The 25,050-nt window shown below is 44.8% G+C and overlaps 1 protein-coding gene across 7 annotated transcripts in view; it reads right to left on the bottom strand.

Moving 5' to 3' along the window:
• pcdh15b (protocadherin-related 15b) overlaps window positions 1–25,050 on the bottom strand; it is a 215,080-nt gene that overhangs the window by 31,300 nt on the left and 158,730 nt on the right. For all 7 annotated transcript variants that reach the window (XM_036955811.1, XM_036955813.1, XM_036955814.1 and 4 more), the window contains 5 exons: window positions 9,846–9,955; window positions 8,186–8,326; window positions 6,461–6,588; window positions 2,619–2,837; window positions 1,783–1,871 (listed from right to left, as the gene is read on the bottom strand). In XM_036955811.1, coding sequence (XP_036811706.1) covers window positions 1,783–1,871; window positions 2,619–2,837; window positions 6,461–6,588; window positions 8,186–8,326; window positions 9,846–9,955 — 687 coding nt within the window. The remainder of the gene's footprint in view (window positions 1–1,782; window positions 1,872–2,618; window positions 2,838–6,460; window positions 6,589–8,185; window positions 8,327–9,845; window positions 9,956–25,050) is intronic.

The raw sequence follows: 25,050 nt of genomic DNA, 5'->3' as shown, positions 1-25,050 counted from the left end.
GGAGTGGAAGGAATAATCAAGTGCTTTGTATAAGAACAAGGTGACAGCAGGATCTCTGGGAAAACAGTGAATGATATGTTAAACCCAAATGGTAAGAACGTACCGGTACTGCAATTCATAGTTGCTACATCGAGCTGTAGCTGTATTCTATTTCCCCACTTGACACTGAGCTAACACTGCCTCAACTGTTTAAAAAGAAGAGGCCTTGACTGAATGGATTCAGGCTCACTGAAAGGATTTCTCAGTCAGAGGATACATCCTTGATCAGTACATGAATTAGGACAGTGGTTAGAATGAGGTTGTGCATTGCATTCGCAATGGAAAAACATGACAGCCTATATCCTCCTTGGGACCGTCAGCTACTATAAAGAGTCAATTCCCACACGTTTCCATGACCCTGTCAAAATCACCTCTCGCTCCAAAATTCTTAATTGAAGCATCTACAATAGAATCAGTTCAAGGCGAATGCATCTTGACCCACTGTACCAGCATAGGGCTCTGGTCAAAGGTAGTTCACTATATAGGAAATAGTGGCCAGTTCAGACACAACCCTTGTTTGGTGGTGGGCGTCTGCAGCCGGGAGCTCTGATCTGAGCGGGAAGGCAACGGCAAAATAGGCGTTGAAACAATTACCTGCTGTGCCCTGGATGTTCCCGCTCCCCTGGGAAACTCCGAAAAGAGGATGGCAGGACAGAATAGTAACCAGATGGATGTATTTCTGCTTGGGTGGGGAGAGCACTAATAAACTAGGTTGCTCCACAGCTGGGGCCAGAGCCCTTGGAGCTAAAGTGGAGACCTGGGTTGAGACCAAGTCAGAGGAAGTCCATCATGGAGGACTGGTACTGTATGACTGTTTGTCAGTAAGAGGATAGGTTGAGTGATGGATAGGTGTACAGAAGCAATACAGGCCAATACACGCAAGCTCACTCGCATACAGTATGCTGGAATTCAGGTGCACCCACACACGCCCCCCCTCCTCCACCTCAGAGGAACAGGAGACAGCCAGGGAGCCACTGACACTTTCCCTCTCTCCCTCATTTGCAACTTAGCTTCAGAGAGAAGTGGGACGCCTTTCTGATCACAATGCTAATAGCTAAGCAGTAAGCTCAAGACAAGGATGGAACAATCATTGAGTGGCTGTGTGAAGTGTATGACAGAGCTCTGACAGAGCTGTGGAGACAGGTGGTGAGCGGCTCTAACGGAATCTGAAGGAAGGCTCTAACGAAAACTGAAGGAAGGCTCTAACGGAAACTGAAGGAAGGCTCTAACGGAAACTGAAGGAAGGCTCTAACGGAAACTGAAGGAAGGCTCTAACGGAAACTGAAGGAAAGCTCTAACGGAATCTGAAGGAAGGCTCTAACGGAAACTGAAGGAAGGCTCTAACGGAATCTGAAGGAAGGCTCTAACGGAAACTGAAGGAAGGCTCTAACGGAATCTGAAGGAAGGCTCTAACGGAAACTGAAGGAAGGCTCTAACGGAAACTGAAGGAAGGCTCTAACGGAATCTGAAGGAAGGCTCTAACAGAATCTGAAGGAAGGCTCCTACAACATTAATTTGAGCAGACGTCAAACAGCGGGACGCCGTTTCATCTCGACAGAAGGCAGCGATAAAACCAACACTGCACACTGATTCATACAGCCCCCCCCCCCAAACACCTGCATGCCTGGGAAAGGGCCAAAGGTAAGTGTCTGCATATCAAGTATAGGAGACGGCTATGAGCACAGTTGCGACTTGACTGTTAAAATATGGATTATAAGATCTCTTAGATATCTTCTACGTTACCCGAGGAGCTTGTCCTTGTTCTGTTCCACCACTGTAGGAGCAACGTTGGAGACCACCACCTGCATATCCAGCAGATTCACCACAGATACCTGGGAAACAGAGGTCAATCAAAAGGATCAATGGTACAGACACAAAACAAGCATCTATTTCCCTCCCCAACTTCTACAAATAAGCTTTAATGTTGGACAGCAGGCTAAATCACACGGAAGATCTCCCTGTAGTTTGTGCAGTGCCCATGAAATGAAGCTTCCCATTGGTATTAGATGAACTTAGCCACAGCGTGGTTCCTCTCGTTCAGGCAAGGCTCTGGCCCAGCCAGCCTCTTATTTCATTAAGAGCAAAGGGAGTCAAATAGGCTGCAATGTATAATCAATGGTCCCCATCTGCCCTGGGACAGTTCAATTTGCAACAAACTGGGAAGAGGCCAGCACAGAAGGAACACACATTCATCTACTCTCTCAGGGATAGCTAGCCTATCTACCACAAGGCTGGCACAGGACATGGACCATTGATTAGCTGGAGTATCAACACCATGCTTTTTTTTTTTACAAATGCAATTCCTATGGGAAGCTTTTGAGTGTGTATTTTGGGATGGCTGGGGTGTTTAGTGCCAATATACACCTGGGGAATGGAGATATTGATATTGTGGATATCGACACACTTAATGTTGGTCCCTCAGTTATTTTTAAAAGAGCCATAAGCTGGACTTGATCAAGGCTGGCAAGGCGGCTATGAAAATGTAGCTGGCACCGATAGTACTTAGCATTGAACAAATAGAAATAGAACGGCTAGAACAGACATTCCCATTCAATACTCTGGGAGCAGGACGAACTCACCACCACCTCTGCCTTGCTGCTCAGCCCCCCCTCGCCGTAATTGTCAGTGGCGACCACTTCAAACTTGAAGTAGGACCGTCGCATGTTCCTGTACATAATGGCAGTCTTGATGACGCCGGTGTAGGGCTCGATGACAAAGCCGTCCTTGCCGTCGGTGGTGGGGGGGATAATAATCCTGTATTGCATGGAGCTGTAATTCCCTGTGTCCTTGTCCAGGGCCTGAGACAGACAAACACAGACACACGGAGTCAAAGGATTCAAGAGGTTCAGACACAGCGGCGTCATCAACAACAGCACAACATCAAGATACAGATCAACTCATCTGTCGAAAATGAAAGGGCACAGATAAGATTTTTGGGGCAGTTGTAGTTCTCAACTCTTGCTGTAGGGGGAGTCTTTGAGCTGCGAGCCACTCTCTAGCAGAGAAACTCCTGTCAATCTGCCCAGCTGATTTCACCATTTGCCACGTTGCTCTGCAGTGACATTGATTTATAATACCTTTCGACGACTGGGACTGAGTGTGACAGCACGGTGCCCTGCCCCGCCGGAATCATTAATACAAATTAGATATTTTCTATATTCCGCAAGATTCATTCAACTGAATCGTACACCACAGGCTAACACTATATATCTAAAGGTTCTTTGGTAACAGATTCCACCACCTGGGTTAGTTATTGGTGATACCAGACCAGACCAGACCAGGAAAGAACACATCAGTCTATGAATGCAGAGTGAAAATGTGGCACAGAGACAGAGCAAGCGGAGAAAGGAGAGCCTTTGACTGTGTTCTGAAAGAAATCCCAACCTGTTTGAAACTGTGGATCAGATTTGAGGCTGATTTGCTGTGAAACCCTCATGACATTGGATTTGTTCTCTGCAGAGATTCCTCTTTGTTCTCCTATATTTACAGAGACACAAATGCATTCCTCCAAAACGGCTTATACTAACGATCAGATCAATGTGTCCTTCACAGACAGCATGTGTCACTCAGACGACGAGTCATTATTTATTTCTACATTGCCACTTCTCACTTGTGTCTCTCGCTCTCTCCCCACATGAAAAAAATACTATAATGTTCACTGTGGTGTTTTTGTGGACATTACTGTAGTATTTACTGAAGTGTTTTGCAGACATTACTGTAGTACTTACTGAAGCGTTTTGCAGACATTACTGTAGTATTTTCTGAAGTGTTTTTGCAGACATTACTGTAGTATTTACTGAAGTGTTTTTGCAGACATTACTGTAGTATTTACTGAAGTGTTTTTGCAGACATTGCTGTAGTATTTACTGAAGTATTTTTGCAGACATTACTGTAGTACTTACTGAAGTTTTTTTTGCAGACATTACTGTAGTACTTACTGAAGTGTTTTTGCAGACATTACTGTAGTACTTACTGAAGTGTTTTTGCAGACATTACTGTAGTACTTACTGAAGTGTTTTTGCAGACATTACTGTAGTACTTACTGAAGTGTTTTTGCAGACATTACTGTAGTACTTACTGAAGTGTTTTTGCAGACATTACTGTAGTACTTACTGAAGTGTTTTTGCAGACATTACTGTAGTACTTACTGAAGTGTTTTTGCAGACATTACTGTAGTACTTACTGAAGTGTTTTTGCAGACATTACTGTAGTACTTACTGAAGTGTTTTTGCAGACATTACTGTAGTACTTACTGAAGTGTTTTTGCAGACATTACTGTAGTATTTACTGAAGTATTTTTGCAGACATTACTGTAGTACTTACTGAAGTGTTTTTGAAGACATTACTGTAGTACTTACTGAAGTGTTTTTGCAGACATTACTGTAGTACTTACTGAAGTGTTTTTGCAGACATTACTGTAGTACTTACTGAAGTGTTTTTGCAGACATTACTGTAGTACTTACTGAAGTGTTTTTGCAGACATTACTGTAGTACTTACTGAAGTGTTTTTGCAGACATTACTGTAGTACTTACTGAAGTGTTTTTGCAGACATTACTGTAGTACTTACTGAAGTGTTTTTGCAGACATTACTGTAGTTTTTACTATGGTGCTTTTGTTTTATTATCTTTGACATAGAAGTGGAGGCTTTTTTGTCTTTCAGGAAACCTGTAGGAAAAATAGGAAGAGCAACATTTCCATAACCTGTAGGTGTGTCGTACTAAGGACTGTTCAGAGCTTCTTTTCTATAAACTTTAGATAATTTGGTTTATACTTGGCATGTAGGTTTCTCACTTATGGGTGGCACAAAATGCGACATGCGGGAGGGGAATGGGCAGGGTACATGTAAATTAAATACTGTAATATTTACTATAGTTAAAAAAAAAAGTGTAGTGTTTTTGCGGACGTTACTGTAGTATTTACTACAGTGTTTTTTTTGTAGATAATACTGTAGCATGTACTGTGGTATTTACTGTAGTATTGTACAGTATACTGCAACATTCTATAGTAAGTGCTACACATGATTGAGGGATACACTACAGTGTATAGTATAACATTCTACAGTATACTACAGTTTACTACATAATTCTGTAGTAAGTACTGTAGTATTCCATAGTAAACTGTAGTATTTGTTCATGTGTGTCCATCTATCCCTTCTTAGGGTTATACACCACTCCACAGGGGGTTTAGATTCCTTCTTTCTCCCTAAAAAACTATTTAAAGAAGGATTTCAAAGTAGATTAGTCTAATCTTAGGGATACTGAGCGGCTTTTACAGAAATCTATATTCAGATCTGCTATGAATTTACGATTAGTTAAGCAACAGGGAATAGGTATGAATACTAAAGAGGAAGATATTGACCCGGACGATGAGTGAAACACCTGAGAAGTTGAATGATACCGTTAGGAGATGGAACCAGTGGGAGTCTCAGCTCAGTAAATCTTTGACCCAGTAATTCCATTACCTCCTGGTCGAAAGGATGATCTCTCTTTAGAGGCTCCTGGCAAACCCGTTTGCAACTGTGTGCTCTGCACAAACAGTCTTGCTGCCTACTCCAGTTGCACACAGACATGGTAGAGACAGAGACAGACAGACAGACAGACGTCTACGGCTCATCATTCTGCAACAGAGCATGAGATGCAAATGACCATCCAGCGGGTAGTGATTAGGATTATAATGAAAGGTGCCCTTGTGTGGGCGCTGTATAGTCTGCCCTCATCACTGCGCGTGCACGCACACACACACACACCCACCCAACAGGTGTCACAGTGGCTTTAGCTACAAAAGGTGCAAAAGATAAACACAAAAACAACACGTTGGAACATGTGAATGCACATGCCCTGGTGCACGCACAGGGAATAATACCCTTTCACACAGGATGGTGCGGCACAGGTGTGTGGACATTTGTATGTGAGAGCCTCTACGGCCTTAGCATTCTAAGTATTGCCAGGGGTGTCGGAAAGTCTCAGATGTTAGAGCCTCCAGCTGGTAATGCATTGGGCCAAAGATACCGGCAGGGAGAATAACAGTTCTCCCAGGATTACAACTACAAAACTCTGCATTTCAAATGCAAGCACAGATAATCACTCAACCAGACACATTTTTTGGGCGTAGAACCTTTCTGTTCCTTTGGCTGGTTTCATTGTGAGGAGGAGTGATCGTGAAATGCGTCACATATATTTGAGAATGTTTTGAAAGTTCAATTTTAGAAAATAATGGGTTGTTCTTTTAAGACACCAATTGCACTATCTAGGAGTGGTACACTTAGGCTGCGTTCAGACAGGCGGCCCAATTCGGATCTTTTTTTTCACTAATTGGTCTTTTGACCAATCAGATCAGCGCTGAAAAAGCTTTGGAAAAATAAAACAGAATTGGGCAGCCTGTCTAAACGCAGCCTTTGTGTTTGAAAAGAGCTGGTTGTACCTGAACTTGTAGTACAGAAGTGAATGTTTTGGCGTCCTCTGCCACTCCTCCCAGGTACAAGGGTTTGGTAAAGACAGGAGGGTGATCATTCTCATCCCAAACATCAATGAACACCCTCGCTGTGTTCGCTGCAAACAGAGGAGAAAGAAAAAAAGGATTCAAAATGAACCCCCAGAGGAAAGGTGAATCTCATTTGGATTAAATAGAAATGTAAAAAACAAGAGGGCATGTCTAAACAGCCTAAATGTGCATCATATACAAAATAGCAGTCTACAATTCACTGCCAACACACTGATTTAGACGTTTGACTAATAGAATACAACACTGCATTGCGGTTTGTCATTTCTCATAGTAAAAAGCCAAGCCACATCCTGAAGGGTTACAACTGCGCCGAGGGACCTTGCCAAATAAAATGCCATACATCATCTGACAAAACGCTCTGGGACCGACCAAGGGGACAGTAGATTCGGCACATTTCTCATTTATCCCTGCCAGGATGTCCAATGTTACAGCGGATGACAACAGTAAACGGACAACAACAGGAGAGTACTTGCTGCTGCAATGCAACACATACAGACACACGCACGCGCGCAAATGTACGCACACAGGCACACCAGCCACACACACACACACACGCCCCTGTTGAATCAGTGATGTGGCTCTAATCACTTGAACAAAGTGTCTTCATTATACAGTTGATGGTGGCCACCTTCATAGTCAAACGCAATGGGGAGTACCCATCCACACGCCGCTCGAGAGCAGCCATTTAACACTCCACCTCCTCCAGTGGAATGAATCAAACAACATCAATAGCCCCCCCCCCCCCCCCCCCCCCATGATGATACTCCCACCGCATCTCAACTCTAGCTGCCATGCCTGCTTCAGTGGAACGAGGTACTAATCTATTGCCATTGGGTGTCCTCGATCATGTTTGCTGCTGGCCCCCTCTCAGCTTGAATGACACATAGCGGCCAGGGTATATTAGTTAAACCATTACAAGAGCGGGGAAATGCAACAATTCTCAGTCAATTGAGTTGGAGTCAAGAAAAACCTGCAAAATCTATTACAAAGCGCAATACAAAAATGATCTCTGTGTATAACATGCAGCAGTGACTACATCCACAAGTGTTTCCTTTATTCTAGATGTAAAGTGGTTAACAAGCGCCATCGGAATCAAATTGATTTGAGTGATTGTTTCTGCATATTGAGGAGACATGATAAGATTGGCAAGAAATGAATGACTTGTTTAATCTGCCACATGAACCAGTAACTGCTTAATTAAAATGTATCCTCCGCAGCAACTCAGCATGATGTTGACTAAATTATAAAACTAAATAACGGGAAAGGACGAGGCGTGCTTTTAGTCTTTTGGAAAAAGCAAAGATGGGAAATCATTTATAGCCAAATGCCAGGCACATTTCTGTTACAAGAGAGAGAAAGACGGTAGAAACAAACATTCAAATTACTCAAATTAAGGCCGTAAGAAGCTATTTGGCCGACTATTGCCTTCAGTTTTTAAACCTCTCTAAGGCAATTACCCCACAAAAGGCTTTTACTACTATGGCTGACTGTGTAAAACAACACATTTCACTGCACCTATCCGGTATATGTGACAATAAAACATACAAAGAGAAGAAGACTTTTAGCCCTGGGCAAAAGCCGTGCACTATATCGGAAACAGGGTGCAATTTCCCAAGTGACAGTTTAAATGGCAGGCAGGCTTACTCTTGGAGGGCGCTCTGAGATTGGAACCAACCACTTCCATGGAGTCAGCCTCCACTTTGAGGATGTAGCTGGCATTGGTCTCGTAGTCCAGCTGCTTGGCCGTAGAGAACACCCCGGTGCTGTTGTTGAGCCTAAATACGCCTGGGAGATACATTCAGATCAACAGAGTAGCGCTAGAGTCCGCACCATATCATATCAGTCCCAGGGAGAGGGGGGAGACACGCATATGTACAGAGTAGAGCAGAGCTAGCACCATATCATACTGTATCAGTCCCTAGGTAGAATGACATTCACCTCCCCAAATCCCACTGTGTGCAGTGTCAAGTGTTGAGGCACGACACCAGAGAGATCACACTACCCTGGAGAATCACTGAGTCACTGATTGTTTTTTGTGTAAGGCATAATTGATGACTTACACTGAAACGCATAGCTAGTACTCACTTTTCAGAACTAAAAATGAATTCCCCCAGCACGCCATAAACTTTGAAAGCCACAACGATGAAGGACACTGTCATTATCTTCCCGAGCTTCTTCATTGAATCTAATGAGAGTTAAAAGTGAAACCAATTCCATTTGTTTCCAAATGAATAAATGGTTCAGATGCAGTTTAGTGCAAGGTTCAATACGGGGATGCAATTTCATATTTTCCCACTCTGAAAAGCATGAGCCCCGGTTTTAATCACGGTGAGGAATAGTGGGAGGACGGTAGGGTCTAATCATCCCTCAGGTACTTTTACATGGCAGAAACTGTCAGCAACAGGGGACACTGACTAGTGCACACAAACACACTTTGGTAGACTTAGGGGCAAAAAAAAAGAGTGCAGTCTCAGGACAGATGGTACTCTTTTAGGTCCTTTAGACCATGACTATGACGGTGTATAACTTACATTGAACATATTTTACTTTACCCCTCGCTCAAGGCAAATGGTGAAATCATTCTGAGGTGCGGAGGATTCATAACTAAATGATGTGAAAGTAAGTGACTGACTAGAGCCACTGTTCCTAGGCCGTCATTGTAAATAAGAAATGTTCTTAACTGACTTGCCTAGTTAAATAAAAATAGAGGTGTGTAGAGCCACAGAGCTGTAAAGAGCCATATAGAGCTGTATAGAGCTGTATAAAGCCATATAGAGCTGTATAGAGCCACATAGAGCTGTATAGTCACATAGAGCTATACATAATCATATAGAGCTGTATAGAGCCATATAGAGCTGTATAGAGCCACATAGAGCTGTATAGAGCTGTATAGAGCCACATAGAGCTGTATAGAGCCACAGAGCTGTATGGAGCCACAGAGCTGTATAGTTCCACAGAGCTGTATAGAGCCATATAGAGCTGTATAGAGCTGTATAAAGCCATATAGAGCTGTATAGAGCCACATAGAGCTGTAAAGAGCCACATAGAGCTGTATAGAGCCATATAGAGCTGTATAGAGCTGTATAGTCACATAGTGCTATATTGAGCTGTATAGAGCCACATATAGCTGTATTGAGCCACATAGAGCTCCATGCATGGCTCTGTGAGTGACCTCATCACTACTTCATGTTGTTTATAGTGTGTCCGAATAAATGAGTGGTACTATCACTGCTGTATAGAAAATGATAACATGGCCTCTGGAACTAGGTCAAAGGTATAGTGTAGGTTACAGTATGCGACTCACCTTCCTCATTGCCCTCCACTATAGAGTAAATGATTGTTTGATTGATAGCAGCAGCCAGGATGACCCCGACCACCTTCCCCACCGTAGCCATCTCACTCACCGGGGGAAACCTTGAAGAAAACACACACACACACACACACACACACACACACACACACACGGATACTGAATAGAGCTCCCTCCCAACGGAATACAGAAATTACCCCATTTTTCCAGGCCACATGTTAGCTATTGATCTCTGCCAGCGCTATAATCTGCATTCCAATACCGCACTGCTGTTCATACTAATACCAGTCACAACATCTTTAGGTCCTAAAGGGTATTTTTCATATTTGCCATTTAATCAGCGACTGACTTTCTGACTAATTAGAGCTGTTAATTGACCAAAAAAGTGCCAGAGAGGAATAAGCAACTGCAGGACTACGGTCCTTGAGGCATGGAGTTGGGCACCCTTGCCACAGGGCATGTGTTTTATTCCACTTCCTCAGACCTACAACTCTATGTGATGTACTGTAGTTGGAAAAGACAAGCCGGAAAAACACCCACTTATATACAGAGGAAAAGTAGACAAACTACCCACTTACTTTTACACAGAAGTGTCCTGCTAACCCAGGATATGACTGACTGTGGAGCAATCTTGTTTACAAATCATTTCTGCATGATATGGCGTAATGACAACATTAATGGAAACACTGGCAGAGACACTGTAATTGCTTTGCCAAATAGCTTGATTATACATACTCCTACTTGGCACTGTGAAATCTCCCAGGTCAATTTCATTTAATTAAATAAACTCAATTCATGTGGTCTCTGATCACAGCTGGTTCACCTCGAAAATATTGGCAATTAACTAGATAAGTTATCACAATGTCATAAGCGTTCCGTTGATTTGACTCATATCACAAACAAAATGTGCATGTTAAAAGCAACTGAATGGCAGATTAAATGGGCATAAGGCAAATGAAGGCAAACATCAAAAAGCTGTGGTTGGACGCAGACACTCCACAGAGGGTCTTGAAGGTCTCAATGAAAGACAGGGAAGGTTGTCCCAGTCTGTAATCCCAACATATTTCAAACTCACCACCATTGTCCCTGTTCACAAGAAATGTACGGCAACCTGCCTGTAGCAATCAGATCTGTAATTATGAAGTGCTTTGATAGGCTGGTCATGACATTCATCAACATCATCATCCCAGACATCCTAGACCCACTCCAATTCGCATACCGTACCAACACATATACAGAGGACGCAATCTCAACTGCACTTCATACGCCATCTCCCACCTGCACAAGAGTGGAAATGTGAGAATGCTGAACATAGACTACAGCTCAGCATTCAACAGCATAGTCCCCAACAAGCTCATAAGCAAGCTGGAGACCCTGGGACTGAACAACTCCCTCTGCAACTGGATACTGGACTTCCTGAGGGGCCGGCCCCAGGTGGTGAGGGTAGGCAACAACACCGCTGCTACACTGACCCTCAACTGAGGGGGTGTGTACTTAGTCCCCTCCTGTATTCCCTGTTCACCCACGACCGCATGGCCACGTACAACTCCAACACCATCATCAGGTTTGCTGACGACATGACGGTGTTTGGCCTGATCACCGACGGCGATGAGACAGCCTACAGGAGGAGGTCAGAGACTTGGCAGTGTGGTGCCAGGACAACAACCTCTGCCTTAATGTCAGTAAGACCAAGGACCTGATCGTGGACTACAGAAGGGAGAGCGGGGCTGTAGTGGAGTGGGTCTAGTTCCTTGGCGCCCACATCACTAAGGACTTAACATGGTCCACACACACCATGACAGTCATAAAGAGGGCACGACAGCACCTCTTTCCCCATAGGAAGCTGAAAAGATTAGGTATGGGCACTCAGACCCTCAAAAGGTTGTACAGCTGCACCATCGAGAGCCTCTTGACTGGCTGCGTCACCGCTTAGTATGGCAAATGCACCGCCCTCGACCGCAAAGCGCTACAGAGGGTGGTGCGGACAGCCCAATACATCACTGGGGCCGAGCTCCCTGTCGTCAAGGACCTTTATATTAGGCGGTGTCAGAAGAAGGCCTGGAAAATTGACATAGATTCCAGCCACCCAAGTCATAGACTGTTCACTCTGCTACCGCCCAGCAAACAGTACCGGAGCATCGGCTCTCGGACCAACAGGTTCCAAAACAGCTTCTATCCCCAAGCCATAAGAGTGTTAACTAGCCATAAGGATGTTGAATACTTAAATGGTTACCCTGATGATCTGCACTGACCCCATCTTGCACTGACTCTATGCACACTCCCAAGACTATATATAAACACTAGTACACTGACACTCTCACACAAACTCAACACACATTCACTCCATACATACACCTGTACGTACACACACACACACACACACACACACACACACACACATCGATTAAACACAAACGCACAAAAACACTTTTACACTCATCATATGCTGCTGCTACTGTTCTTATTTTACATTCATTACTTTCTATCCTGATGCCTAGTCACTTTACACTGCCTTCCTGTACATATCTACCTCAAATACCTTTTTATTATTATTATTATTATTATTTATCCTGATGCCTAGTCACTTTCCACTGGCTTCATGTACATACAGTGCATCATGTACATACAGACTCCTTCACTTTTTACACATTTTGGTACGTTACAGCCTTATTCTAAAATTGATTAAATTGTTGAATTTTTCTCAATCTACACACAATACCCCATAATGACAAAGCACAAACAGGTTTTTGGCAGTGATTACAGCCTCAAGTCTTCTTGGGTATGACGCTACAAGCTTGGCACACCTGTATTTGGAGAGTTTCTCCCATTCTTCTCTGCGGATCCTCTCAAGCTCTGTCAGGTTGGATGGGGAGTGTCGCTGCACAACTATTTTCAGGTCTCTCCTGAGATGTTAGATCGGGTTCAAGTCCGGGCTCTGGCTGGGCCACTCAAGGACATTCAGAGACTTGTCCCAAAGCCACTCCTACAGTGTCTTGGCTTTGTGCTTAGGGTCGTTGTCCTGTTAGAAGATGAACCTTCACCCCATTCTTAGGTCCTGAGTGCTCTGGAGCAGGATTTCATCTTGGATCTCTCTGTACTTTGCTCCGTTAATCTTTCCCTCCATCCTGACTAGTCAGTTGAAAAACATCCCCACAGCATGATGCTGCCATCACCATGCTTCACCGTAGGGATGGTGCCAGGTTTCCTCCAGACTTGATGCTTGGCATTCAGGCCAAAGAGTTCAATCTTGGTTTCATCAGACCAGATAATCTTGTTTCTCATGGTCTGAGTCCTTCAGGTGCCTTTTGTCAAACTCCAAGTGGGCTGTCATGTGCCTTTTACTGAGGAGTGGCTTCCGTTTGGCCACTCTACCATAAAGGCCTGATTGGTGGAGTGCTGCAGAGATGGTTGTCCTTCTGGAAGGTATTCCCATCTCCACAGAGGAACTCTGGAGCTCTGTCAGAGTGACCATCGGGTTCTTGCTCACCTCCCTGACCAATGCACTTATCCGCAGATTGCTCAGTTTGGACAAGCAGTCAGCTCTAGGAAGAGTCTTGGTGGTTCCAAACTTCTTCCATTTAAGATTGATGGAGGCCACTGTGTTCTTGGGGACCTTCAATGCTGCAGAAATGTTTGGTCCCCCTCCCCAGATCTGTGCTTCGATACAATCCTGTCTCTGAGCTCTACGGACAATTCCTTCGACCTCATGGCTTGGTTTTTGCTCTGACACGCACTGTCAACTGTGGGACCTTATATTGCCAGGTATGTGCCTTTCCAAATCATGTCCAATTAATTTAATTTACCACAGGTGGAAACAGGATGCACCTGAGCTCAATTTCGAGTCTCATAAGCAAAGCATCTGAATACTTTTTTAGATTCCACAAACCTGTTTGTGATTTTTCATTATGGGTTATTGTGTGTAGATTGAAGAGGATCTTTTTTTTCATCCATTTGAGAATAAGGCTGTAACGTCACACGATGTGGAAAAAGGGAAGAGGTCTGAAAACTTTACGAATGCACTGTATCTACCTCAAATACCTTGTACCCCTGCACATTGACTTGCCACTGGGAGATTTAGTGTGAGAGGACAGAGTGTTTTGTCCTACAAGGTGAATGGTGTTACCTAAGGACATCTATGTAACCTGTTGTGGCATTTCATTGACAAAGAAGAATATGACAAGAGATAGGAATATTCATGTGAATCTTCTTGCGTCATTGTGTACTGCTTTCACAAGCTATTTTAATACATTGCAATACCATATGGAATTTACAAATTGCCATGCAATCTTAACCCTTGGAGACCCCAACCTAACAATATAAAATATGTTTTTATTAACACAATGGCAAACCACATCACCCAAGGACAGTTTATCACTGTATTTCTGTGGTTCTTTATTGGTAAAATGTAACGGCCTGAGATCCCCCTTCTGTGAATCTGAATCATTTCGTCAAGGCTTGGAATGTCATCAATTGCCAGAGTGACAATTACGCCTCTTGCACTTAATGGTATTCATAAAAAAAAAAACTATCATCTTCTGTTTCTCTGGTCTCTTTGCTAACCACAAGCCGCATGATAAGAGTAACAATGTGTCAGAAGAACACAAACACCTCCTGCATGGTAATATGACTGGGCTCAGGAATATTACTCTATCTGCATGCTAACCAATACCTTTCTATAGTCAGAAGCTGAGATTGTATTTCTGATGGGTTGTTGTTCTTAACTTTGGTAGCTGGGCTGACCGTTGGTTCACAGTGATGCTGCCTCATCTCTACTCCCCACCCATCCCCATCCTCACACCTTCCTGTGTCTGCCTCCCTCAAGGTCTCAACAAAAACACAGGAGCTTCCTGCCGGGAATCAGTCATGACACGGTGGGCATGTCACAAACTCCCACCCACTCTTCCCTTACACAAACACCTATGACACACACACACCCACACACACACACTCCTGCAGCATGCGTGGAGGGAGAGTGCTCCACCTCACACATCCCCAAACAAATCATCCCCACAGCACCAGCCTCTCTTGGAAGGAAGGAGGATATTACTGAGAGTTGAGCTGTAATGCCTTTCTCCTCCAGTTATGATGCAATTGGATGGCAGTGTGCGAGACGAGTCGCACTTAGACGACACACACACACACACAGACTCACGTTTTTTGTTATGCAAGACCATGCTGAGGCAACGGGCTCTCAGTAGCTCATTCGCCCCCAGTAATCCCCCCTGACATTTCCCAATCAGCCGCTCCTAGCTGCCAAGTGAGTGGCGAGTGCTGCTCTGTTTGCACAGATAACACAAGAGGATGCTCATCTCTTCCCCTGGCTCTGACACAGCTCTAATGGCCACTCCACATAAGCAGACGGTTAAGTGTGAGAGACTAATGAGGTCCACAGAGCAATGCCCATATCACAGCTAACCCTGTTCCCCCATCTCTGTATCGCCATGCTGTACCTACAATCTGGAGCATGGACTGCAGGCTATGGCACCTCGTAATAACTGGAAGGAAAGTTAAGCCTCCAAGCTTATGTAGCTTTCTGGAGGAATTTTAATGGAATGTTTGTGTTTTGAGTTGTTTTCCTCAGAGTGCTGTTAGTCGGTCTAGGAAATATGCAATAATGAATAAAAAAAATCTGCTTCACATTCACACCCCTTGACTTTTTCCAAATGTGTTGTGTTACAGCCTGCATTTAAAATGGATTCAATTTAGATGTGTTTGTCACTGGCCTACACACAATACCCCATAATGTCAAACACAATGACCGGGGATGTTTTCCAATGGCTCACAAAGAAGGGCACCTATTGGTAGGTGGGTAAAAATAAAAATAAAGACATTGACATTCAATATCCGTTTGAGCAAATTTAAGTGATTAATTACACTTTGGATGGTGTATCAATACACCCAGTCACTACAAAGATACAGGCGCCTTTCCTAACTCAGTTACCGAAGAGGAAGGAAATCGCTCAGGGATTTCATCATGAGCCTTTAAAACAGTTAGTTTTTTCCTATCACAGCCATTAAACTCTAAGATTGATCAACAACATTGTAGTTATTCTACAATATTAACCTAAATTGACAGTGTGAAAAGGAAGACTGTGCAGAATGTTTGCAACAAGGCACTAAAGTAATACTGCAAAAAATGTGGCAAAGAAATGTACTTTTTGTCCTGAATACAAAGTGTTTTGTTTGGATATCCAATACAACACATTACTGAGTACCACTCTCCATATTTTCAAGCACAGTGGTGGCTGTATAATGTATCCTGTATCATGTGTTGTGTATGCTGAGGCTGAATTTATTGTAGCTGGGGATTTTAACAAAGCAAATGAGAAAAACGCTCCCGAAATTCTATAAACATATTGATTGTTGTACTCGCGCTGCTAAAAATCTCGACCATTGTTATACTACCTTCCAGAATGCATATAAGGACCTCCCCCACCATCCATTCGGCAAATCGGACCACGATTCCATCTTGCTCCTCCCCTCCTATCGGCTGAGCCTCAAACAGGAAGCACCCGTGGTGAGGACTTTTCAACGCTGGTCTGACCAATCGGAATCCACACTTCAAGATTGTTTTGATTACGCGGACTGGGATATGTTCAGAGTAGCTTCAGGAAATAATATCGACACATATACCTATACGGTGAATGAGTTAATCAGGAAGTGCGTATGAGAAGTTGTACCCACTGACTATTAAAACCTAACCCAACCAGAAACCGTGGATAGATGGGAGCATATGTGCAAAACTGAAAGCGCAAACCACTGCATTTAACCAGTGCAAATAGACTGGGAATATGGAAAAATACAAACAGTGTAGTTATCCCCTCAGCATAGCAATCAAACAGGCTAAACGTCAGTATAGAGACAGTTGAGTCCCAGTTAAACAAGACGTATGTGGCAGGGTCTACAGCCAATCACGGACTATAAAAGAAAAAACAGCCACGTCGCGGACACAGACGTCTTGCTTCCAGACAGGCTGAACACCTTCTTAGCTCGCTTTGAGGATAATACTATCAGGAACCAAGGTAAGACCCAGACGCAGACTGTGTGAAGTAACAATGTTTATTGTAACAACAGGGGCAAGAAAACGACAGGTCAAGGCAGGCAGGGGTCGATAATCCAGAGTAGGAGCAAAGGTACAGGATGGCAGGCAAGCTCAGGGACAGGCAGAGTTCAGTAATCCAGAGGTGGAGCAAAGGTACAGGATGGCAGGCAGGGTCAGGGAGTGGTCAGGCGGGCGGGTACAGGGTCTGGACAGGCAAGGGTCAAAAACCAGGGGGACAAGAAAAATAATGCCTGGGAAAAGACAGGAGGTGACAGGATAAACACAGGTAAGCTTGACACACAAGACAAACTGGCACAGACAGACAGAAAACCCAGGTATAAATACCCAGAGGATTAGTGGGAAAGATGGGCGACACCTAAAGGGAGTGACAAGCACAGGTGAAACAGATCAGGGCGTGACAGTACCCCCATGGGGGGTACTGGGCCTAGAAACAGAAGACCTAGAAACAGAAGACAAGGGTCAGTCAGAAATAGTTTTGACTCTAGACACAGAAAAGGTCGGAAAAATATGGAGGACAGAGGACAAACAGCAGAGGGGCTAATGATCTTGGAGCGGGGGGGAATGGTCTCGGCTTCTGGGGGTGTAGCAGCGGTACTATAGCGGCGTGCCAGCGCCTCAGGCTTGACCTCCTTGGATACCGGTCGGTGCTGCAGAAGCGAAGTAGCCCTGGCCTTACTGAAGCCCTCCCGGAGGTTCTGGTACTCTGGGGAGCTGGCGGAGAGGTCCAGGGCAATTTCCAAGCCACCAGGAAGATGTCCCGGGGCAGGCAGAGCTGAGTTCCGGCAATGAGTGTTGCGGGACGGGCTCCAACCCACAATGGCACCAGTAGCCCAGTCAATGGAGGGATTGTGTAGCTGGAGACAAGAGAACTCCAATACCACGGGAACCTGCGGAGACTCAACCAGCAGGAATTGGATCATCTCACTGTGGTTCCCCGACACTCGTAGGTTGACGCGGGTGGTCTGGTGGGTGACCCTGCCTATAGAGCGCTGGACGGGGTGCTCTATAGGCAGGGTCACCCACTCCCGTGGTATTGGAGTTTTCTATTTCTGACTGCCCCTTGTCTTCTGTTTCTCAACCCCTCTCCACCCATGGGAATGGAGAGGGGTTGAGTGGGGATTCCCAGCTCGGACGCCAGGGTAATGTCCATGAGACTCACATCGGCCCCAGAGTCGATGAGTACCTGGAGAGATTTGGACTGGTCGCCCCACAGCAATGTGGCATGGAGAGGGGGGGGTGAGTAAGTGGAGAAGAACAATTATCTTAAAACCCACCAGTGTACTCACTCCAACAAATGAGCTAGGTCTCTTGAAGGGACAGGTAGACACAAAATGACCGGCAGTACAGCAATACAGACAACTCAGGGTCTCAAGTCTGCGTACGCGTTTGCCTGGAGACAGCCTAGCCCTGCCGAGCTGCATCGGCTCGGGAAGAGTTGAATCGGCAGTCTCCGGAGGCTCTTGGAAGGACTCGGGTAAGCTCGGATCCTCTCAGGAACGTAGATGCCAGGGACTTCCGGAGTTCATCAGCTGCAAGGTGGGATCCCTGAGTGAGCAATTGGGACCGCAATCGGACCTCTTCTCCCTCCTACGTTCCAGTAGCCAACCATCGATCTGGATGGTTAAAGTGATGAGTGAGTTGAGATCCGTCAGTAGTTCTCGGGGTTGCCAGCTCATCCTTTACTGGGAACGTGTCAAACAGCTCTTTCGGGTTCCAGCTACCTTCCGCTGCTATCGTGCGGAATTCCACTGCATAGTCTGCCACACTGAGGGTGTCCTGCCAAAGCTGGAGTAACTTCTGGGCAACCTCTCTCCCGGACACCGAAGCCTCAAACTTTTCTCACCTCTGTCATGAATACCTCCAGACTGAGGCAGACGGCGGATTGTTGCTCCCACACCGCCGTGGCCCAGGCGAGTGCCCTCCCGGACATTAGCTTAATAATGTACGCTATCTTTGAGTGGTGTGAGGAGAACGAAGAATACTGCAGCTTACCTCTGGGGGAGGTAAGTGGGGTTCCCGGGAGACCAGGGTGACGGCGCTGCTACCAGCCGGGTTACAGAGGGGCTGGGAGGTTACCGTCGTGGTAAACTGCCTAGTAGGCAACCCACAGAATTGCTCCCGCAATGCGTCCAAGGCTAGGTCATGACGTTCGGCCACGGCCTGGAACCCTTCCATCAGACCGCAATGCAACTCCTCATGACTACTTGGGAGGAGATGGCGTTGCGGAGCTGGTCTAAGTCTGCTGGGTCAGTCATGGCCAGTTTGTACAACCAAGTTCAGGAACCAAGGTAAGACCCATATGCAGACTGTGTGACGTAACAATGTTTATTGCAACAACAGGGGCAGGCAAACGACAGGTCAAGGCAGGCAGGGGTCAATAATCCAGAGTAGGCCTCATGGGTGGCGCAGTGGTCTAGGGCATTGCATCGCAGTACTAGCTGTGCCACCAGAGACTCTGGGTTCGAGCCCAGGCTCCGTCACAGCTGGCCACGACCGGGAGGTCCATGGGGCGACACACAATTGGCCTAGCGTCGTCCGGGTTAGGGAGGGTTTGGCCGGTAGGGATATCCTAGTCTCATCGCGCACTAGCAGCTACTAAACAATTTGGGGAGAAAAGGGGGTAAAATTCCAAAAAATTAAAATAAATAAATAATAATAATCCAGAGTAGGTGCAGGCAGGCTCAGGTTCAGGGACAAGCAGAGTTTAGTAATCCAGAGGTGGAGCAAGGGTACAGGTCGGCGGGCAGGTTCAGGGTTGGGCGGGCGAGTATAGGGTCAGGACAGGGAAGGGTCAAAAACCAGGAGGCCGAGAAAAAGAGAGGCTGGGAAAAGACAGGCGCTGACAGGACAAACGTAAGCTTGACAAACAAGACGGAAGCATGGCCCAAACAGACAGAAAACACAGGTATAACTACCCAGAGGATAAGTGGGGAAGATGGGCAACACCTGGAGGGGGTGGAGACAAGCACAAGGACAGGTGAAACAGATCAGGTTGAGACAAACACAGTGCCAATTTTTAATTTATATATTTTATTTAAATAAAAAAATAAAAATAAAGCCTCACAAGGCTGCCGGCCCAGATGGTATCCCTAGCCGCGTCCTAAAAGCATGCGCAGACCAGCTGGCTGGTGTGTTTACAGATATATTCAATCTCTCCCTATCCCAGTCTGTCAATCTCTCCCTATCCCAAGGTTTAAATCACCTCCACCTTACCTGCCACCCTAGACCCACTTCAATTTGCTTACCACCCTAATAGATCCACAGACGCCACCACACTGCCCTGTCCCATCTGGACAAGAGGAATAACTATGTAAGAATGCTGTTCATTGACTATAGATCAGCATTCAACACCATAGTACTCTGCAAGCTCATCATCAAGATCAAGGCCCTGGGTCTGAACCCTGCCCTGTGCAACTGGGTCCTTGACTTCTGGACGGGCCACCACCAGGTGGTGAAGGTAGGAAACAACACCTCTTTGCTGATCCTCAACACTGGGGTCAGCCCCCTCCTGTACTCCCTGTTCAACCATGACTGTGTGGCCAAGCATGCCGCCAACCCAATCATCAAGTTTGCAGACGACACAACAGTAGTGAGCTTGATTACCAACAACGATGAGACAGCCTACAGGGAGGAGTGGGGGGCTCTGGGAGTCTGGTGTCAGGAAAATAACCTCTCACTCAATGTCAACAAAACTAAGGAGATGATAGTGGACTTCAGGAAACAGCAGAGGGGGCACCCCCCCTATCTACATCGATGGGATTGCAGTGGAGAAGGTGGAAAGCTTCAAGTTCCTCAGCGTACACATCACTGACAAACTGAAATGGTCCACCCACACAGACAGTGTGGTGAAGAAGGTGCAACAGAGCCTCTTCAACCTCAGGAGGCTAAAGAAACTTGGCTTAACACCTAAAACTCTCAAACTTTTACAGATGCACAATTGAGAGCATCCTGTAGGGGTGTCTCACTGCCTCGTACGGCAACTGCACCGCCCACAAGCACTCCAAAGTGTGGTGCAGTCTTCCCAACGCATTACCGGGGGCAAACTTCACGCCTTTCTGGACACCTACAGCACCTGATGCCATAGGAAGGCCAAAAAGATAATTAAGGACATCAACCACCCGAGCCACTGCCAGTTCACCCCGCTATCATTCAGAAGGCGAGGTCAGTACAGGTGCATCAAAGCTGGGACGAGAGACTGAAACACAGCTTCTATCTCAAGGTCATCAGACTGCTAAACAGCCATCACTAGCACATCAAAGGCGGCTGCCTATAGACACACGTAGATTAGGAATCACTGACCACTATTAGAAATGGATCACGAGCCACTTTAATAATGTTTCCGTATCTACAGTAACATTACTCATCTCATATGTATAAACTGCACTCCACACTATTCTACGGTATCTTAGTCACTTTTAAATTGTGTTTTTAACCTTTATTTAACTAGACAAGTCAGTTAAGAACAAATTCTTATTTACAATGACGGCCTACCAAAAGGCAAAAGGCCTCCTGCAGGGACAGGGGCCTAGGATAAATTTTTTTTAAAACTATATAACTCTATAAATACAAAACATACATCACAACAAGAGAGACAACACTACATAAAGAGAGAGCTAAGACAACAACATAGCAAGGCAGCAACACATGAAAAGATCGCATGGTAGCAACACAACATCACAACATGGTAGCAGCACAAAACATGGTAGAAACATTATTGTCAACAGCACAGGTCAAGAAGGTAAAGACAACAATACATCACACAAAGCAGCCACAATTGACAGCAATAGTGTCCATGATTGAGTCTTTCAATGAAGAGATTGAGATAAAACTGTCCAGTTTGAGTGTTTGTTGCAGCTCGTTCCAGTCGCTCGCTGCAGTGAACTGAAAAGAGGAGCGACCCAGGGATGTGTGTGCTTTGGGGACATTTAACAGAATGTGACTGGCAGAACGGATTTTGTATGTGGAGAATGAGGGTTGCAGTAGATATCTCAGATAGGGGGTTGTGAGGCATAAGAGGGTTTTACAAATAAGCATCAATTAGTGGGTCTTTCAACGGGTATACAGAGATGACCAGTTTACAGAGGAGTATAGAGTGCAGTGATGTGTCCTATAAGGAGCATTGGAGGCAAATCTGATTGCCGAATGGTTAAGGACATCTAGCCGCTCGAGAGCAACCTTACCTGCCGATCTATAAACTAACAAAAATAACAAAAATGCAACAAATCGAGGCAAAGTTTTTTTTATTTTTTAAAAGATACTAACAACGTAACTGTTGTCATCTCTTAATCTGATCTTCGTAGCCTACTGTATCTCCTCCTTTGATCTTCTGGAGTGCAGTGGGAAGATAACATGGGGGGGTGGGAGCACATCTGTCACACTGATCTGACAACTGTTCAGAACCCACCGCAAATATTGAACGGATGATAAAACCCACATTTAATCTGGTCTGGAATAAAACATGTGGCTTGTTTTTCAGGATAATCATATTAATCCACTTGAACACAAAATGAATCGGAGCAGTCTTTAGTCATCACAAAGCCAGGGTCAAGCGTGCTGAGACCATGTTGTACATCTACAAATGCAGGAAATACTTTCAGTGTGCTATTAGTAGGAAGAAAACTCATTTACTATGGTCCGAGTTATGCGTTTGTGTAAGGTCATGAACCCTGTTTCCGTTTTTGTGTTCAAATCAAATGTATTTATATAGCCCTTCGTACATCAGATGATATCTCAAAGTGCTGTACAGAAGCCCAGCCTAAAACCCCAAACAGCAAGCAATGCAGGTATAGAAGCACGTGTTGAAGTGAGAGACAAATGCTCATAGGTTACCCATGCCGAGCCCTCTAGCAGACCATGTGATGTGGACTATACACAGCATCAATCCCCCCCTGGAAAACAGCTGACCACGCCAATGCACACCATGGCTTCATTCACTGCACACAACAGGACTCTCACTGACTCCCATTACTCAGAGCGGCATCAACACTCAACGAAGCCGAGTTAAACTGAAAACATTCATGATTACTATTTGGCTATTTTCGATAAAGAGACTTTTTATTTTTGCGGCTGTTTTGCTATCTCGAGTGTTAGGCGCTCACCTTTTCAAAGAATAGGATCAGTGCAGTTAGGAACCAGTTGCCATACCATGGCTGTCCTTTTGCAAACAAGAGGTCAAAGGTCAACTCTTAGTCCTGCAAACTTTGGTGAAATATCAAGTCCATAAATACCAGTTAGCATGAGCACTTCAGTGGTGTTGTGAACTTGGGGAAAATATCTTTAGCCTTTCAAAACAAACCCATTCCTTCCCATTCAGATGGAATACATAAATGTAAAGCAAGCATTATGGAAAATGAGTGTTTTTTTGCAAATGGAAATACTGTAGTGACAATGATCCATAAATACCAGTTAGTATTAGCAATTTAGTAGCTATGATAACTATTTGAGCAGTTCTCCGTTCAAGACTTAGACTAGGGATATATAATAATATTATTTAGAGTCTAATGGGAAAAGGGGAAGAAAAGATATACGAGCATCAAGGAAACTCTTAAGTATCATATAAAGTTCTTAAACATACTTTTAAGTTGTAAAACATCAGAAAAAACATTTCTGGTTTCTAAACATCTGCCTCTGATGCTAGCTAGCTGTCTAGCCTAATACCAAGATTGGTAGCTAGCACATGAAACCCTGAGGCTGTTTCATCTAAAACACATTTGCATGATTCACCCATAGTGCAGCTTCACATTTTCCAATCATGCTCAGGAGAGTTTTTAAAAATAAGATAAGCCGATACACGTGATAAATAATTGAACACCACAATGAATATTTAAATGATAGGCCCTTGTTGTACGGCTGCCAACAAAAGAGGGAGCAGATAAGGGCTCATGCTTGATTGAGACATTGTTGGATAAAAATGAAAAGGGCTCCATCGAGATGACTCATCAACGACAACCATTTGATTTCCTTATTCTCTGCAGGCCATTTGTCAAAGCTGTTAATCTCCATCTATCCAAATAAAGACACAGGAAACACACACACACACACACACACACACACACACACACATTAATGAGCCCGGTAATGATCCAATAATATCACCGATATGCAACGCACACAGGTGCCCCGAGAGAGTCCTGACGACATCTCAATGAACGCGTATCAAATCACACTGTTCATCGGGATGTCTGTTGTTGCTAGGTTTACATGTTCGTTTCAGTGTCATTGCCTCTATGATACTCGGCTGCTAACACTATCTATAAATAAAACAACACATGATTTCAGTGCGATCAACACATAAAGTTGCCTGTAGCACTTCAGGCTCTCTCGCTGTGATGCGGCAGCGAAGGTAACCTTGGATGTACTGTAAGTTGCTAGTCATATTTTTAGAACAATTGTTTCGGCACTTTTTACGACAGCACATTTATATCTTTGGCAATACTTGAGAGCTTCTGTGAGTCATGTGTTTGTTAGAGGCGCATTTTTTTTAAATATATAGCTGGGTAGACTTCATAAAAGTCAAAAGAAAAATGTTTTGAGTACGGAGGACAGACGGGTATAGAATTATTAAATACGTCAGACAATTTTGCAAACCACACACATGTACTGTACCAGATGGCAGTCACATTAAATATGGAGCAACTACCTCCAACTACCCCCAAGCCATAAGACTGCTAAATAGTTGGCTAAATAGTTAACCAATAGCTACAGGGACTATCTGCATTGACCCTTTTTTCACTCTTTTTCACACTTGACTCATCACCGCCACTGCTGCTACTGTTTATTATCTATCCCAGGGATGGGCAACTTTGATGGGGGTGGGGGACACAAAAAAAACAGAACTCATGAGGGGCCACATCCCCCCAACCCCACCCTGCGAGCTAAACATTTTAGCAGCTCCCCTCGTGACAGCGAAGAGGAAAAATGTACATTTTGAAGTAAATGTTCTCCAATTCTACACATTTTGCCATGGGTGGAGATAACATTTTGCCATGGGTGGAGAGAACATTTTGCCATGGGTGGAGAGAACATTTTGCAATGAACTCATTTCATGCAATTTTACTCAATTGGCCATGTGGTGGAGGCAAATGTTTGCAGTTTTTTAACATGATAACTGATGATCAACGGGCCCAATCCCGGTCG

This window comes from Oncorhynchus mykiss, chromosome 20 (genome assembly GCF_013265735.2).
Source record: "Oncorhynchus mykiss isolate Arlee chromosome 20, USDA_OmykA_1.1, whole genome shotgun sequence".
Lineage (NCBI taxonomy): Eukaryota > Metazoa > Chordata > Actinopteri > Salmoniformes > Salmonidae > Oncorhynchus > Oncorhynchus mykiss.
The sequence above is the reverse complement of the archived record's forward strand: the minus strand, read 5'-3'. Positions and strand labels throughout refer to the sequence as shown.